This window comes from Cydia pomonella, chromosome 1 (genome assembly GCF_033807575.1).
Source record: "Cydia pomonella isolate Wapato2018A chromosome 1, ilCydPomo1, whole genome shotgun sequence".
Classification (NCBI taxonomy): domain Eukaryota; kingdom Metazoa; phylum Arthropoda; class Insecta; order Lepidoptera; family Tortricidae; genus Cydia; species Cydia pomonella.
Genome location: NC_084703.1, coordinates 14,268,881 through 14,288,092, shown reverse-complemented (window position 1 = coordinate 14,288,092; position 19,212 = coordinate 14,268,881). Strand labels below are relative to the sequence as shown.

The following is a 19,212-nucleotide window of genomic DNA, read 5'->3' as shown; positions in this document are numbered from 1 at the left end:
AGATAAGCGGCAAAATTTTGAAACGTAATAAATATAACAGCCTCGGTAGATAATACCATTTTGTAATATTTAGCCATGAAACTCTAGGATGGACCTAGAGTTTCAACGCCGCCGTTTCAAGGCCCAGCGCGCACATGTTTTTTGCAGAAATGGCGAAGCGTCTGATTCACGTAACTGGTGACCGAAGAGCTGGCGGCTTCCTCGCACAATGTATCAGTACTGCGATACAACAAGGAACTGCCACCAGCATCCTTGGTACAATGCCTCAGGGGCCTATTATAGATTTAAGCTAGTTATAGTAATCATCTGTATATATCCATTATGTATATTGTTATTGTACCATGGTTTGCAATAAACGATCTTGATATAGATTTTTCGCAGGAGATCTCGAATCGCTAAACTTCGGTTTAAAGAGTATTTATTGTCTGAAGAAATTACAAAATTTCACTTATAAGACAACAATTAACTATACATATAATATATTAGCAGTAAGCAAGCATGCAGACTTATTTGATAGATTAGTTAAATCTTTAATAATTAGTAAGTACATATGTTTATGTTTAGTTGTTTATATATTTAGTTTGCACAAGAATAATTAAGTTAAAGGAAGTACTATAGAGTATGCGAGGTGATTTTAAATAAGGTTCAGATAACTAAAGTGTTATTATTGAATATTGTCTTTTATGTATGTTTTTAATTTCGATTTGAATTTGCTGAAACTTTTTATATCTGTTATGGTTGTCGGTAGACTATTATACAATTTGGCACCATCGTACATTAAGTTACAAGTCCCATATCGGGTTCTGGGAAAACGTAAGGCTAGGCTTTCAGCATTTCTGAGTTTCATCCTTTGGAATTTACTCTTTTTGCTAAATTTAATTTCTGATTGTATTTCGTTGTTTAATATTTTACGTATTAGGATACAGGTTTTATACGAGTATATTTGTTTGAGGTTCATTATTTTTGTTTTTTTCGTATAATGTTTTAGTTGGCGTTCGATAGTCATAATGAAAAAGGACCTTAATAATTTTGTTCTGTGCAATTTGAAGATCTTTTATGTTGGACGCTGCTGCATTACCCCATAATTCGGTTAAATATTCTAAGTGAGGCTTAATCAAAGAATTATAAATGTTGACACGAGTTTGTTTTGGAAGATAACTACTTATGTGGCGCATTGCTGCTGTTAACGATGTAATTTTAGGTTTTATATTAGCTATATGTGGCTTCCATGTAAGTTTACTGTCTAAAGTCAAACCTAGGTACTTTTCATAGTCTTTTCTTAATATTTTATCTCCGTTTATATATAAATCTTGAATTTGTTCGATATTTTTGTTTTTGGCTGCAAATACTACATAACACGTTTTAGAGGTATTTATGGTAAGTAAATTTTGTTGGAACCAATTAGATAGTAAGTCTAAGTCGTTTTGTGCTTGTTGTAAGATATTGTGTACAGAATCGCCGAAATAAAATAAACACGTGTCGTCCGCATATAAGGTAAGATGTCCTTGTAATCCAGCTTCATGGAGGTTATTTATATAAATTAAAAAGAGCAAAGGGCCCAAAATTGAGCCCTGCGGAACGCCACAATTTATAGGTAACGGATCGCTTTGATATTCACCTAACTTGACTACTTGATATCTATTTTTCAGATATGATTCAAAAATGCCATAAGCCTTGCCAGTTATTCCAATATGCCGTAGTTTATCTAGGAGCATGGGATGACTGACTGTATCAAATGCTTTTTTTAAGTCGACGAACACTCCAAGCCCGATGTTTCTAGAGTCTATGTTATTCTTTATTTTAGTGCCAAGGTCAACTGTGGCCGATAAGGTTCTTAATTCGAGGTTCTTAATAACTTGATTCGAGATTGCATTCCATACTCTTAACTTTAAGATTATGACCCGTAGGAAGGTCGGGCTTTAGACTCTCCTACTTCATTTTCATGATTTTTAGGCGTTTAAAACATTGCAAGGAACAAAATAATTTAGATATTGTTTTCCGAGTATTTAAGATACATTTCATGGTTAAATGTTATTTGAAATATTGTCTGGGGTTAGTGCTCCCGCCAAGACGAGCAAAAGAAACAAACGAGGCATAGCCGTATACCCTCCTTTCTCGAAGCCATTCACGGCATTTTCGACCGTTATGGATAAAAGCTATATGCCTGAATTTTCAGTGACCAAGAGACTATAATGAAACAAAGCTACATATAATGTCACGTATATTTTGTGTCTAGTAGTTTAAGACTTATTGTAAGTCAAAGTATCTTAAGTTGGTTAGTGATCATTCACAGTTAATCGATCATCATTTTTATAGGTAGATAAGTACTGTACAAATTTTACGACTTTACATCTCAAACTTTTTCTGTAGTAGAATAACAGCGTAGCGATATTTGCATTTTTTACATACATTACTATGTTTTTGATGGTACTTTGACTGCGGGATAAGTTGCTTATTTAGGCTTGCTCGACTCGCCTAGGATGATCGTCTTGTCGAATTTTGGGAGGGGTCTTTAACCAGCATCTGAACTATCTGAATATATCGCAAGATGCACATAGAGTAGTGCATGCGCAACAGGGAGCCACAGCAGTACCTTGAGCTCCTTGTCCAGTATCTCCTGGCAGATGTCGAGGTCGCCCCGCGCGCCGATGAAGTGGCAGATAACAAGGTGGTACGCGAGCAGCGTGAGCTCACACAGCACGGCCCGCAGGCCCGCGGACCGCATGCCGGCCACCAGCTCTGTCAGACCGTAGCTCTGTAGGTAAACGACACAGATGCTAACTTTAAGTATTTCAACACAAAACGATAACTCTTTGGTCATAATGTATAAATTGATACTTTTGCCTAATATTATCTAGATACAAATAAATAAATAACTCATAATTCATAGAGGTGTTGTGGAGAGGCGTGACATATCACGTTAAACGTACGGGCCAATTCAAGTTTTTTAATTTGAAGAAAGCAAAGCAAGCATTCTCGTAAAACAAAAAATACGCGCTTAAAAAACTTCTGTCTTTTATGTCCCGAGTTTGATCGTTTGTTGAGTCTTTTTTAAGTCCTACTCATAGGGACTCCAACCTCCGAAGAAAGACTGTCTATCTATAATTTTGCACACATGTTTTATCTTAATTAAAAGTAAAAAAATAGGCGTTATTATATTATTTATGTGCCTTATTGCAATAATGCGTTTTAATTTTTTCTTTTAACTCAAGCTTCGACTCAATTATTAAATAGTAACACAGTTAAGAAATTGATGTTTGGGCCATTAGTCTCCTTCAGCCATAGACAGGATAAAGAAATCGAAAGACGGATCCAAAACGCGTGGACGAGCTATTGGTCTATGAAGGGCGACCTTCCCCTGACCTAAAAGCGAAAACTCGTCGACATGTTGATGACAATGTCGTCGACCTACGGTGCTCAAACGTGGTCACTCACCGAGGCGCAAAAGACCAAATTGAAGGTTTGCGAAAGAGACAGGGAGCGCAGCGTACTAGGAGTAAAATGAATTGACCGAATCCGTAAGTCTACGCTACGCTCAACTACGCGCATTACTGATCTTGGAGCTAAGACCGCTATGCTGAAATGGGACTGGGCCGGGCATATCTGCCGCATGCACCCACAAAGGTGAGCCAATATAACCACGGTATGGGTGCCCACTGTGCCCAGACGGAGATGGCGGGACGGCCTGGACGCATATCTCAACGATTGGTCGGCGATTGCTCAAAATCGAGACGAATGGAAATCAAGGGGGAGGCCTTTGCCCAGCAGTGGGAGACATTATATTTCAAAGACCGTGGCCGTACTCGATAGGTCAAAATCGGTTGGATAGAAAATAATTGCAAAGATTAGTCTTAAAGTTACAATAAAACGGTTCTATTTCTTTATTTTTGGCTTATGGGTATGCCATTAAAATCACAATCAATCATCTGACGGTCCTTGCTTTCGATATTGACAGCCTCTTAAAGCAAAGGACTCGAGTCTTACCCAACACTAATTAAACGTGGTATGCCCAAGCGCACGCCGCTATGTACATATACTCGTACTTATCCACGAGGGGAGGGGCTTACCTTATTTCCTGAAAAGCCGACGAACTCCAGCAGACTGATGATCCTCGGCGGCAGCAGCGATATCATCACATTGAACGTGGCGGTGCCCAGGCGCACGCCGCTATGGAAATGTATCCGTGACGTTTCACTCTCCCACTGTTTGCGCGCAAGAATCTTGGCGCAGTCTCTGTAGCATGTTCATTTAAAATTATTCCAGGTGTAACGCAAGAAATGAGGAAAATGTATACATTTATCAATTTTTGGATCATAACAACAGTCTGAAAAATAGCGCGAGAGTATTTTTGTGTTACTTTATGTTGCCCTGCCCGGCTAAATCAGAAGAGGCACATTCTAAGGACAAATTTGCTTAAACGGTCGACTCGTCAGCGAAGAGCGAATTAGCTTGATTAGCTTCATTGCATTTAAATAAGGGTGAGGGTCACTGCTATCGTCCTGCTTAACTGAGGAAAGTGTGTTACCATAAAAGTGTTTTTAACAATTCCTCTCTACTTGTATGTAGTATCAGGGAACGGGCGTGAACTGTTGGGACTTGGGAGCAGCATCTACTAGCTATCTACTTATTGAAGTGAACTTTCAATGTCGAACTCAAGTTTTCTATTTAGGCCACAAGGTGGCAGACTCCACGGTTAGACTCCACTAGCTTGTAAAGTCCGAATCGATATTACGCATGTAAATGTAACCGATTGCCAGCGATATACGTTCCTGGAAGTTCAAATACTGTAGGTAACTGCGGGACTTATATAGCTACTTACTTATAGCTATTGTAGCAGTTCTTGACTTTGATGGTGCCTTTGATAAGGCCGGTAAGATCCTCCCCCTCCATAATAGTCATCATGGCTTGGAGCAGCAAAGCTTCCGCGTAGCATAGTTCGGCGTGCGCCTCTAAGTCTGTGTACGTGCTAAAGTTTGGCTGTGAAATACAACATACTTGATATTTGATATTATTAAAGTCATTCCGTGACTCGCGTTAGAGTCGCCATTTTATTGCTTGCTCCTTTCAAGTGTGTTAAGTGTTACTTTTTATCTTCAATCTCAATTTTTTAAAACGTCCTACATTCCGCTACTCAGATGATGTGCTACTGTTTGAAGGTGTATTCCTTAGTATTTTACCTTTCTTATCATAGTGCCAATACTCTCGACGAGTGAGAAGTTCCTGCGATGCTGATTGCAGATGGAGATGCATACTTTGAGCGCCGCCAGGGCGCGGTTGATCTGCCCGTGGTCGAAGGTCAACATGGCGGGAATGAACTCGAAGATGGACATGCCAAGACTATGGTACAGAGACGTGCGACACCTGCAAGATAACAGACACATACAAAATTATATGACTAAACACGTCATATAATTTCTAATAAAGAGCCGATTCTCGAAAGGAGAGCTTTTAGACTATTTCTTGTAAGGAGTACCCTTTATTTGGTTATTAAAATTTCTTTTCCATTACGGAACAATGGTGAAAATGAATTCTGGGACGCCTGCCTAATAAAACGGTATGCAATTTTAATCCATTTTTTTTGTGTTGCTATAGCGGCTATACAACACACTGCCAATATTTCAACTGCCTTCTAATAAGTAAATACATAGGTACTAGTAAGTAAATAGGCTTTAATGAAATGCAATCCAATGTCAAACTGATGGATAGCATATAGTATTTTATGCAACCGTTGTATAAAAAGGGCCAAAAAAGGCGAGTGGCGTAGGTTACAATGTGAGCCGGAGCGGCGAGCGTAGGAAAACATTGTAAAAGAGTACGACACGAGCATTTTTTTTTGACCTACTTATACAATGTTGCATACAATAATTTTTCTACGAGTCAACAGAAATAATACTTTAAACTAGTAGTATCATATAGGTAAACAATCCAAAAGTATACAATCTAAGATACGAGAGCATATATTCTTCGCCCGGCTCGCGCTGGCCCGGCTGGTCAACGACACCTCATTGCCCTGGCCCTGGTACTTGCTATTTGCTAAATAAAATTTTTGGACTTTTTATTTTATTTTGGCCACAGTAGCCTACGGAGATTAAACAAGCAACGCTAAGCGGTATTGGTAGTCTATGAAAGTTACTATATTAAGGGTGTCAGACGCGTGTTTCCGACTTATGAAGTCATTATTTCTACTACTGATGTATAACAGAAGAGGAGTAGAAAAGCTTTTAACGGGGTTCTGTTGGCGCTCTTCAGGTACGAAATCCTTTATAATCACAAAAAAAGAATGAGTTATCCAGTTAGGTACCGCAAGTTAATACTTGTGTCTTATTATACCTACTTATTGTGGTTACGTGGTTGCTCAGGTCATAGGGTTACCTGCGTATTGTTAAAAATTCCAACGGGGTTGGTGTGAATAGAATATAATATATGCATAAATTGTCACCGTCCGACCGCGACATAAACAAATTATGCCCATGCAGATTTGTAGAAGGCAATCAGCGTATAATGTAGGCGTTGTGACTGACTGCTGCCGCTGCTACCAAAGTCGGACGTAACCTAGCGAAAAGGATCCAACCTCTAAAATTCATCGTGAGATGCGTGGGCGATTTTGGCAGTTACGCAGTTCTTTAAATAATACGGTCCATCAACTTTTTTTTTTTGTCTCGGTAAATGAACGGTAAACAAAAAAAATGTATTTGTATTTTATATATTTTACGTAGTATACTTAAAGTTAAGTACTAAATTTTGCTTGGTGCGCGGGGCCCGAGGGCGCCGAGGTGTACAATTTGTTGTTGTTGGTTTTATGGTTTTTGTTGAGAATAAATATGTTTTTCTCAAACTTGCTATGAAATGATGACATGACTTACGTCAAATTAGGTCCGGAAATACTACATATCAGGTGCGATGAGTGAAGATGATATGTAAAGGAATTTCATACAGTCTTACACACCTAGGCCTGTAAAGCAACCTTCTTTTGTTTTTAAACGTCAAATTATGGCACGTCTTGGCATTCAACCGTAAAAAACCTATAAGCAAAATTCTGCCAGTATGCTTTTTTTTTCATTTTTTTGTCTTTTTTGTGTTTTTTAGGGTTCCGTAGCCAAATGGCAAAAAACGGAACCCTTATAGATTCGTCATGTCCGTCTGTCTGTCCGATTCTGTCACAGCCACTTTTTTCCGAAACTATAAAAGCTATACTGTTCAAACTTGGTAAGTAGATGTATTCTATGAACCGCATTATGATGTTCACACAAAAATAGAAAAAAAACAATAAATTTTGGGGGTTCCCCATACTTAGAACTGAAACTCAAAAAATCTTTTTTCATCAAACTCATACGTGTGGGGTATCTATGGATAGGTCTTTAAAAATGATATTGAGGTTTCTAATATCATTTTTTTCTAAACTGAAAAGTTTGCGCGAGAGACACTTCCAAAGTGGTAAAAAGTGTGTCCCCCCCCCCGTAACTTCTAAAATAACAGAATGAAAAATCTAAAAAAAATATATGATATACATTGCCATGCAAACTTCCACCGAAAATTGGTTCGAACGAGATCTAGTAAGTAGTTTTTTTTTAATACGTCATAAAAATTAAAAAAAAAAATTTTTTTCATCAAACCCATACGTGTGGGGTATCTATGAATAGGTCTTCAAAAATGATATTTAGGTTTCTAATATCATTTTTTTCTAAACTGAATAGTTTGCGCGAGAGACACTTCCAAAGTGAAAAAATGTGTGTCCCCCCCCCCCTGTAACTTCTAAAATAACAGAATGAAAAATCTAAAAAAAATATATGATATACATTGCCATGCAAACTTCCACCGAAAATTGGTTCGAACGAGATCTAGTAAGTAGTTTTTTTTTAATACGTCATAAAAATTTAAAAAAAAAAATTTTTTCATCTAACCCATACGTGTGGGGTATCTATGGATAGGTCTTCAAAAATGATATTTAGGTTTCTAATATCATTTTTTTCTAAACTGAATAGTTTGCGCGAGAGACACTTCCAAAGTGAAAAAATGTGTGTCCCCCCCCCTGTAACTTCTAAAATAACAGAATGAAAAATCTAAAAAAAATATATGATATACATTACCATGCAAACTTCCACCGAAAATTGGTTTGAACGAGATCTAGTGAATAGTTTTTTTTTAATACGTCAATAAATTAAAAAAAAAATTTTTTCATCAAACCCATACTTGTGGGGTATCTATGGATAGGTCTTCAAAAATGATATTTAGGTTCCTAACATCATTTTTTTCTAAACTGAATAGTTTGCGCGAGAGACAGTTCCAAAGTGGTAAAATGTGTGTCCAAAGTGGTAAAATGTTGAACAAGATCTAGCAAGTAGATTTTTTTTAATACGTCTTAAATGGTACGGAACCCTTCATGCGCGAGTCCGACTCGCACTTGGCCGCTTTTTTTTCTTATTTGTGTTTGTTAAATATTATTTCAGGGCTTCGAAGGGGAACAAAAATTTGATTATTTTTGCGCTACGACGCACGGTTTAGGATATACAGCCCCAAAAAGTTTTATTTTTTTCAGTCTTGCAGAAATCTTTATAGGGCTGTATCTCCTAAACCGTGCGTCGTAGCGTAAAAATAATCAAATTTTCGTTCCCCTTTCGGTATCAACAGAAAACGCAAAAAAAAAGAAAGAAAAAAAAGCGTAATGGCGTGCGTGATAGCGCCAAAATAATTACATTTTTGTTCCCCTTCAATACCCCACGCACGGAATAACCTATCACATTAAGACATGAAACAATCATCATCATCATTATCATCCTATTTTTTAAATTATTTCATTGCAAGTTTGAGAAAAGCACTTTTTTTTAATACTACGTCGGTGGCAAACAAGCATACGGCCCGCCTGATGGTAAGCAGTCTCCGTAGCCTATGTACGCCTGCAACTCCAGAGGAGTTACATGCGCGCAGCCGACCCTAAACCCGCCCCTCGTTGAGCTCTGGCAACCTTACTCACCGGCAGGAACACAACACAAATCTCGCACTATACAAATCTCGGCGGGAAACGGGGTTGCCGGCCGCGTCTCCCTATCCGACCTCGCTAACTTGGCCTGCAACCCTTCGTTTCCCGTCCTCTATAGTAATGTACTATTCCAAAAGGGAAAAGTAATGCAGTTATACTTTTGCTAGCAAGAAATGATCCGCGTGCGAGCACTTACATCTCGCAACTCGGCCTTCGGCCTCGCGTGCTTCGGAACAAGTGGGTATGATAACCTTGGGAATGATGATCCAGAAGACATATATGGGAAAATAGTACATTATTGGAGGATTTTGGGGCCGAGAAAGGGTAATTCGTGGACGAGTTTCGTTTCTGCTACTGGGAGATCATGTGGGTTAATGGGTAAGTGGACGAAAGGACAAAAGTTTACCTTTATCTACTGAAAAACGTGTTGTCAAATATCTTCGCAATTTTTGCATACTGTAAATAAAGTTATGAAACATAACTTTATTTTTATGATACTATGATTTCATTAGCAAAAGATTAAATAGTACATTATTGCAGAAGCCGGGAAAGGGCAATTCGTGGATGAGTTTCGATTTCGCTTCGCGTCGTCCGACAAAGAAGACGTATCCACGAATTGCTGTTCCTGCCGAGGCATATATGTATAGTGCTTTTCTCCAAACATGCGAGGAAATCAGGTAAAATAATCATAATGTAAGGTTGACTCACGCTACACAGGGGCAGGGCCGGGCCGGAGCTTCCGGCGCTTCGTTTTCTATGGAAAGCATTACGTCATCACCGGAGCTCTGGTGTGGCCCGGTGCGGGCTCGGAGCGGACACTAGCCGGTCATGCTATGAGTAAAAATCGGACTTCCCGGAGCCTCCGGACCACCCGGTGACTCAATTCTTCTTTTCGGGTGATATTCCACTAGTCTAAGGTCTTTGTCCAATGTGCATTGCGTCTCACTCTCTCATTAAGCAAAATGTGAGACGCAAATACACATTCGACCAAGATATTGGAAAGATGAAAAACCAGAATACCACAATTCGCAATGTGCATGCTCGGATGTGTCGGTATATATTTGCCAAAATAAGAAGGTTACAAAACGTCATTTTGTTTGTTAAATATGGATGGTATAGCCAATACATTACTTGGTCGGGTTATATTTTACTTGGCGCAGAGAGAAGTTAATTAACAATGACTGTCAATCTCTATATTAAACCGTAAATAAAGTAAAAAATAAGCTACACAATTCTACATATTGCCGGTTTTGTGGAAAGCAATAAAAAATTAGTACTTTATTTTAGTATTTTTTTATTTTTATTTTAGTCACGCTGGCTCCACATTTTACTTGAGATAGTTGATAGCGCCAGACAGACAGTTGCCTAAGAATTTGTTATCAATTTTAATAGTCCCTAGATATTGTGTGTTAATTTTGTAGGCTTAAATGCAGTGGAATAAAAAAAATGTGCAGAAGATGCAGAGCTTTAAGAGCAGAGAAAAATTGTATAAGTTGCATAATGTCTTGATTTATTTTGTGAAATATGGAGGTGTTGCTGAAATGTAATTTAGTCGGATTATATTAAATGAGATATCTAGTAATGTTACTGCTTGTAAAAATTATTCATTAATGAGCATGTAGGTTATTAGGCCAAATTGCAGCATTCTAGAACTAACGATCACGGAGCAAGGCCACGGATGGACAATCAGACGGACATGGCGAACCTATGGTCGTCTCCTCGTTGACCCCTAATTCACTATGAAACCCTTAAAACAACAGTTGCACAATCATGTATAATATATTATATATTTGTGCAAATATTTTTATATGTGTATGTAGTGGGAATTAGTGGCTACTCATGCATATTTTTTTTGGAGGTGTACCTCCGCGAAAAGTAAAAAAAAAATTGGAAGGAAAAAAATATTTTTATTTTTTGCAATGAAGTTTAAGGACAGGATGTTGGTAAAAAATATGCATTTTGTAGTTTTTTTTATTGTTATCAAATATAATTTTGTTTGGTTCATGTAACTTGAATCGTTTATAAAATATGACACTTTCAATGATACCCTAATTATTTTACGTTATCCTGAATAACTCGCAAACAAAAGAGAATCGAGATCTGATGTTAAGCATGGAGGGTCCTTAGGACCTAACAGTACACTACCAGAAATATCGACAAAATCCGTCGTTGGGGGCACTTCTTGTTCGCTTAGCCTGCTGGACCCTTTAAACTCCATGCATAAGGGTAATTGTAATTTTTAAGTTATACATACTCAGATTGACTATTGGGTTGATTCATTATAACACATTCACGTGATAAATTCAAAAGTTTGGTTTTGATCGATATGATTTTTTGTTTTGTTGGGACACAAGATGTCAAGAAAAAGATGATCGAGCCAATAACCGTAATTTTCGAGATTTTGGTCCAAATTTCTAGCCTACTGGTTGTCCATGGAATTTAGATTTTGCAGAATTTTGTAGGGGAGGGGTGCCATTATCGTATGTATGAACGTATACAATCAGCGTCAAATAGTGACGGCCAAGGTGGCCCAATATGTGAACCTCGGAACACATCCTTATGTCTGTGATAGCAAAGGTGTGTTACGTTACGTTATATTTGGCCACTTTGGCCGCTACTATGTATTTGATGTTGACTGTACGTCACTTTTTCTCACACACGTTAACTTATAAATATTTATAATTGTTTTCGGATTGTACAATACAAATATTTAGTAAAGTGTAGTAATTCTAAACATGATGAAAAAGGTTTAGGGACATATGGACGGCTTAGCAGGGATTCGTCTGAACCTAATGAACATGACAACGCTTATCTCTTAACTGTATTTACCTAACTAAATGAACGCCTATGCCATGGAGCCATGCTATGAGTTTCATTTAGGTAAATTAGACGTTTTAAAACCTGAACGTCCAAACGTCATTGGGAATTATGTCCAGATGACTCATAGTGACGCATTTGAAGTTTATGAACCAGCATTTTACAAGTTTAGAAGCATTAAGTATAGGGGATTAATCTGTTTTACACCCTAGTCCTATTTATGATTTGTATTGCATTTTACCCTGTTACATCTAATATAACATGAGGTATGAAATGATAAATATGAAAAATCGAGTAAAAAAAGTAAAGCCTCATTTTAGTTATTTTAACCTATCCTGAACCTACGTTACCTTGTGACTATTAGAGAATGTATCTGTTAATCGCATGTGTTAGTTAATGTTTTAATCGGTTTTGATACGAATATAAATAGCAACGGTAGCTTTATAGTAAACACATACGTTCCAAAAGGTCTTCAAGGTTATATATAAATAGGAAGTTGATGAGTAGGTGTGCCGTTTGTCCTTATACAATAATGTTTTTATTTTGTCGTTGAAGTCATTATTAGATATATGTATATTACATTGGTGTATTCGGGTAGTTTAGAAAGTCGGGTAATACCAAAAGTTAACTCTAATCATATATTGTTATGTATGTCTGGCCGGAAGAGACTTAGTCTTTCTAAAAAAAAGATGATGAACCCAAGAAGATTACTAATAAAATAACCTCTAAAAAGTCTAAAAATGTGCTTCCCTTGGTGTTCCCATAATCTACATGCGTTAAGTAAACGATCCATACAAAAACGATATAAATCGGATCCCTTTGTTTGCCATAAGTAATTATTGAAAGTCATAATGTAATGATATTATCATTAGTCATAACTCTGAAACCGTTAATTTTTCAGGAATTTCCTTAGGTTATGCTATAGGTTAGGTTAGGTTTGTTTTATGGCAATCCTGAGAAGTTACGCGTTTCTGAGAAAAACTGAATTATGGCTAACGAAAATACGGACAAACAATACATTATGACTTAAACTTTATGGGAAACAATAGAGACCCGATATAAATAGATAGTTAAAAAATGTTGGAACTCAAAACGGCAAAAAGGCGTTTTTGAGAAAATGGGTTGTAAACTTACATAAGTACTCCAAAAAAGTATGTTAGTGTTGGAAGTTACATAGGCACAATAGTAGTTTACGCAACTGATTCAAGATGAGTGGCCTTAAATAAAACACGAGTGTGATTTCTTGCAACTAAGCTTATAAAACATGTATTTTTGGAGATTTATCTCGGAATCTAGAATCGACAATAAGGTCCCTTTTCATAGATAAAGTCACGATATGTAGCTAGGTGATTCTAGCTACATCATGTATTTAAATTGTCCGTTTGTGTGGGTTTTGTGAGAAACGAAATACGTACGTACTTACCAAGGTTTCATTATATTCGACGCTCCCACCAGGTCGTTATTGAAAAATTTTCTCATTGCAACCTCACACTCTTCGAAGGCCGTTTGTAAATCCATGGTATACCTGTAAGAGATATTTTAAAATGAAAAACGTGACGTGTATTACTCATAGTCGTTTAAAATAATTGTTGTTTTGTTCTTTAGGTAATGTGGAAAAACCCAGACACTTACTCAAGTTGCTCTTCGGCGGCATCTTGGAATTCGTCCTGCAGAAAAAATTTTTTTAAATGAAATAGTGGATGGCAGCTGTAGTGTAAAACTGTATAAGTAACAAAAGATGATTTTTTGATTGTATTTTAGAGTAATGTACCTATACACACATACATATACACAAAAACTTACACATCTCTTTAAGAACGCATTATTATCCAATATCAAGTCAACGACGTAATATAACAATCACAGAATCATTATAAACAAACTATTATACGTGACGCTTGTAAACGTATCACATTGTCGCTAAGGACGAATTTTGCTTGTATGTTTATACGAATAACCTGTCAGAGCGTCTTTATGGCAAGCGGCGATGGTACCTTTTGCTTGAAAACGACACATAGTAATAAGTGAATGTTTAACGCAGGAAGGAACTGCAATACGGTTAAAAGTTTAGTTTTGAGCTTGTTGTAATCATCAAATCGATTCTAAATCAAGTAAACCGTATTCATAGCCCTTTCATAAATGTTTGAAAATTTTAATAAATAAATAAATAGGTATTTTAGGACATTCTTAGACAATTTACTAAGCCACACAGTAAGCTCCAGAAAGCTTGTGTTCGGGGTACTCAGACAACGATACATACACGGTGTTTTTTTTAATTTTTAACTCTTTTAACTTCGGGGTATGACTAAGTACATTTAAGGAAACTGAATGGCATAGTTCATTTATATTTTCATTTCTTTTAGTTTCTTTTTTCGCGAAAAGTAACAAATAGCGTTGTTGTAAAATGGGCATTATATTTAAACCACCAAACAGTTGAAAACTACGACATATCAATGACATTTCGAATATCGACCGTCCGAGATAGTACTTGCGTTCAGTAGCAAATGTATACACTCGTACTAAATACTAATCAATGTGTAAACAGGCCCTAAGGCAAGTCTATACACTCGTAAGGGCTTTCTAAGATAAAAAAAAAATTATCTCCGAAATAAACTCCAGATATTAGACAGAATTATCAGATAAAACTAATTCATTCATTATCTTCAAAATGGAGTAAATTAGAATACCGCTTTCTTCCAGAAAGTTACGTTATCTAAGCTCAGGAACGCACCCTTGAAATTAACGGACTTAAAAAAAAAAACACCGTGTATACTACAATATATAAATAATTGATATACATAAAAAACAAACTTCATGGTTTCATGGTGGTTCAAGGTCAAAACCTGTCCTAGGTTGTTGGAATCCCTCTCTCTTTCTTCTAATCTTTTCTAGTCTTTTATTCTAATATTATAAATGCGAAACTGACTGTCTGGTGTCTGTCGGTTACCTCTTCGCTTTAGATGAAATTTGGCATAGAGATAGTGTGAGTCCCGAGGAATCAATCATCATCATAATCATCATCTGTTTATCATCCTTTAAAAACGAAGTTGTGAGTGTTACGAACGAGGCTAGTGATAACTATATGTATAAAAAAATACGATGTAAGGTACTTTCTGCAACTAGTGTAATCTTTACGTGTCGCGTCCATACTGAACATGTACTTTAATTAAAATGTGAATATATATATTACTTATATACACAATATTATATATATACACACAAACTATAATGATTCTATTATTAAGATTATTTATTTAACCTTTATTGCACAATACCAAAAAGTACAAATGGCGGACTTAATGCCTTAATGCATTCTCTCGGGAAGAAAAAACAGGACAGAAAGATAAAAGTCACTATCTAAATACTACTATTATCAAACATGCATAAATACATAGTATTATAAATTATAATACATACATATACCATATATTTTCTATTATCTTAATAACGTAGGTAAATATGTCCTGCATCGTACCAAAAATGTCATTGTGAATGAAATTAAGTAGGTAATAGTATTTTATGCAACAGTTGTATAAGAAGGGTCAAAAAAGGCGAGTGGCGTGAGTTACAATGTGAGCCGGAGCCGAAGGCGTAGGCGAACATTGTAAAGGAATACGCCACGAGAATTTTTTGACCTACTTATACAACGTTGCATACAATATTTTTCCTACGAGTCAACAAAAATAAATCTTAATTTAGGTAAACAAATTACAGCAAAAGTATATAGCCAAGACGCGCGAGCATACCTTGTTACGCGCCCGGCCCGCCCCGGGCCGCGGCCGGCCGGTCGGCGACACCTCCTCGTCACTCATGAGGCCCTGGTACTTGCTACTTGCTAAATTAATTTTTTGGACAGTTTTTTCTCAATTTTGGCCACCGTAGCCTACGGAGACTAACAAGCAACGCTAAGCGGTCTTCGTAGTCTATATTACGGGTGTCACTTGCGTGTTTCTGACTTATGAAGTAATTATTTTTACTATGCAACCAAATGAATATTTTGTAAGTTGGCAGCAATGCACTTAGTTTAAAACTGTACTCGTTTTGGTTTTGTTAGGTTGGTAGCCATTAATCGCAGTAACGTTATAGCTTATAAAAGCACAAGAGCTTTTATGAGGAATAGACAATATAGACTTTTCTTGAAACCTTTTATGTATGTTCTTATATTCGTGTTAATGAATGCATAAATGACAGATAACAGAAGAGGAGTAGGAAAATAAAGAAAAGGGCAGCAGCAACAAGAAAGGCCAGTTACCTCTTCGAATTCCTCAGTGGCCAAAGGCGGTGGGCCGGCTTCCCGATATTCGGTGCGGTGCAGCATCGGAGACGCAAGCGCCGGCACACTTTCTTGTTTAAGCGCCATCTGTGAACGACCATGAGAATAGTAAAACGTTAGATCGACAGGAAAATGCCAGAGAGATCTGAATAAATCCCATCAACATTAATGTGAAATGTCGCCGACAAAATAATTGAGATCTATATGGGTGCCAAGTTCTAGTTCACTTGAGATGTAATTAAAGTTAAGGATTTAACTTGGCTAGTTTTTACGTATAGGCTAATAATTGTCTATGTTACTTTTTAGAAATTTAGTTTGTTGGTATAAATACTATCCAAGACAAGTATGTTACATACTTCATTTTTTCTTTTAAAATGTATATGTATCTAACGTAACTCTGTATAATGCATAATTACTATACATGTTGCGTAAACACTTTCTAACATTATAATCACTGATGTGGTTTTGATGACTTTGCTGTTGACTGTTTTATTCTAATTTATAGGTACTTTAAAATATATGCTTTTTGGTCAACAAAAGCTTCATATTTTATTTTATGTATTTATTAATTTACATATCACCACCACCATCCGGCCTTGTACATCTTTACAGATGATTTAAGCAGCATCTATGATCTAGCGACAGCGCCGCTCGTAAATAATTAACATATACATACACTGAAACAAATGGGCATGATAATAATTTATATTATGCTGATAGATCGATAGCAGAGTAGCCGTGTGCTCTGCTATCGATCTAGCAGCACAGCATGTGCAGCCCGGCCGTGTTTGTTGACGAGGGGCTTTGATCCCACGCACGCTTCTCAAATGTCCGGAATAATATAACATTGTTATTCAACGGGAAAGACATACAACTACGGGAAAGACATAAAAGGTCCACCTTCCAGGCGAGGTTTTCACTCGATAACGTTATTTTTATGCATTGAACGCCTTGTGACGCCTCTAACTGCTTAGCTATACTTTTTTTGCTAATTAAGTATATAGTTTACGAATACTGCTAGAGTATATAGTCCTCCTCATCGTTTTTGATACCGGTGACCCTAAATAAACATTATGGGAGTTGTTTAGCTTGAGCCAGTTGAGCCCTAATGTGGCTGGCCAGGCCGAACTCGCTCTTAAATTCTCTTTTGCACGCGTGACAATAAAGTTGACCAGCTGCGTTTAACGTGTACACGTAGGAGGACTGAGGTCTCTCTTTCCGTAACTGGCGTTCTATTTCTAGGCTAGTAAGGCGGTTATTTATTTATTTTAAGGAGAACAGCTACAAAAACATTATGCAGCTTTAGGTAACAATACAAAGCCAATTACAGGTACTCAGATAGAAATGGAATAACAATATAAGAAACTTCGCGCGCATGTTCACACAATGCTATCACGACTTATACATTTAAAAATATACAATAGAAAAACAATTACATACAATTTAAAGCTTATCGAAGTTATAAAACTGCTAGCAATACTAATACTAACAGTAAAAATAAAGGTTACGAAAATCCTTAAGCACTCGGACAGACCGCACAACTGTTACTTTTAAAATAAATACTAAATTAAAAAAAAAAGATCAAAGCGGGTTAAAAAATAGATTCGCTAATTTAGGCTTCACTGAAGGAATGGAACTATTAAATAAATCAATGTCCAAATCTCTGGATAGAATATTCAAATTACGACTAGCACGACACAAAAAACTACTTTGTCTGTAATTTGATGCAGTACGTTTGAGCGAAATGGGGGAAGCGTCACTATCTTCAAATGTTTTGACAACATTATGGATAATTCCAGGACCTTCTTTCACCAAGCACCTCCCAACGCTCAGGGTCGATGGCGCAAGCGCTCAATGCCGTTTGAGCACGTCCTTGTAGCGCAGGTGTTGACCACCGTGGATAAACCGCTACCGAGAAACTGTCCATTTTGACTGGAGGATAAATTGTCTAACTATCGATGAATTATCAAAAACATCGTTCAGGTACCTTTCAGATGCGCAACGTCTTAAGACGTTCCCACATAAGCCTTAGGTAATAGTGCAGGGTCCATAGAAGTGTCATGTGTACAATTATTAGACCACAGTTTCGATCCTTGTAGTAGGGCTCCCAGGTTCCAAAGAACCTAATGTTGCTAAGTTGAAAACTAGTGCCGTTCCTCCTATCAGCGCCTCGAGTTTCCACCTTACAATTTTCATACATTCGCCGTCGAAAAATAAATAAATGGGTGTTTTGTTCGCGGCCGACAAATGGTCTCACTATGACGCTTGCCATAAGGACGCCTTGTCAAGTTATTCATATAAATCTCGTCCTTATGGCAACCGCGGCCGTTTTGCCGGCAGCCGTCATATACATAGAAGTATGTATTTATGTATATACGTATGTTTGTATAACGTCGCCTAGGACCTATAGTATAAGCTATGCTTAATTTGGGGCTAGGTCGATATGTGTAAGATTGTCCCAAAATATTTATTTGCTTCTAAGAAATTTAAATAAAGTGCTCATCTAATTATTAAGCTACTTTTACTAACGAGGTTAATGGGTCAACGGGCCGCGTCGCTAATGAAATATAATCGTCAACCGTAATAATGTAGGGATATCAATTGTCAACTGATTTAGAGGTGTAGAAGATACTAGCACTACTGAGGTTTCGTGATCAAAACTGTGCCACGAGGCTGAGTCTAGTGCGACATAAAATAGTAGCCGAAAAAGCCTCGCGTGATGTGTACACAATCCCTATGTAAGTGTCACACATTACTCTGATACTTTTCAAACTGCTGGATCGATTTGTATGAAACAGAGCTAAGGAAACTCGCTTTCACGTAAAAGCCACGCATCGAAATCGCCCCATCCGTCGAGAGCTACGATGCTACAGACAGACAGACAGACATTGGCGTCATACATTTAAAACCCATCTTTTTGTGTCGGGGGTTAAAAAAAAATAATACTCGTAAGTACAATGATACACCTGTCCTTAATATTTTTGGACCTTAACCATTGCAGGCCTTTACCTACTCGTATAATAACCAAGAAGTATTCATAGTATCTAAAGTGGTTAATAGGAATTTCGAGGAATTCAGAAAGTTTAGTACAAATTATTATATTAATTAAAGTTTAGAAAAAAAAATCAGAGCAATGTGTGACACC

The 19,212-nt window shown here is 37.1% G+C and overlaps 1 protein-coding gene across 1 annotated transcript in view; it reads right to left on the bottom strand.

Moving 5' to 3' along the window:
• LOC133516162 (tetratricopeptide repeat protein 39B-like) overlaps positions 1–19,212 on the bottom strand; it is a 47,374-nt gene that overhangs the window by 9,584 nt on the left and 18,578 nt on the right. The window contains exons 3-9 of the mRNA XM_061848945.1: positions 16,047–16,154; positions 13,427–13,461; positions 13,218–13,319; positions 5,178–5,361; positions 4,820–4,977; positions 4,068–4,233; positions 2,594–2,755 (exon numbers count right to left, since the gene is read on the bottom strand). Of these exons, the coding sequence (XP_061704929.1) occupies positions 2,594–2,755; positions 4,068–4,233; positions 4,820–4,977; positions 5,178–5,361; positions 13,218–13,319; positions 13,427–13,461; positions 16,047–16,154 (915 nt within the window). The remainder of the gene's footprint in view (positions 1–2,593; positions 2,756–4,067; positions 4,234–4,819; positions 4,978–5,177; positions 5,362–13,217; positions 13,320–13,426; positions 13,462–16,046; positions 16,155–19,212) is intronic.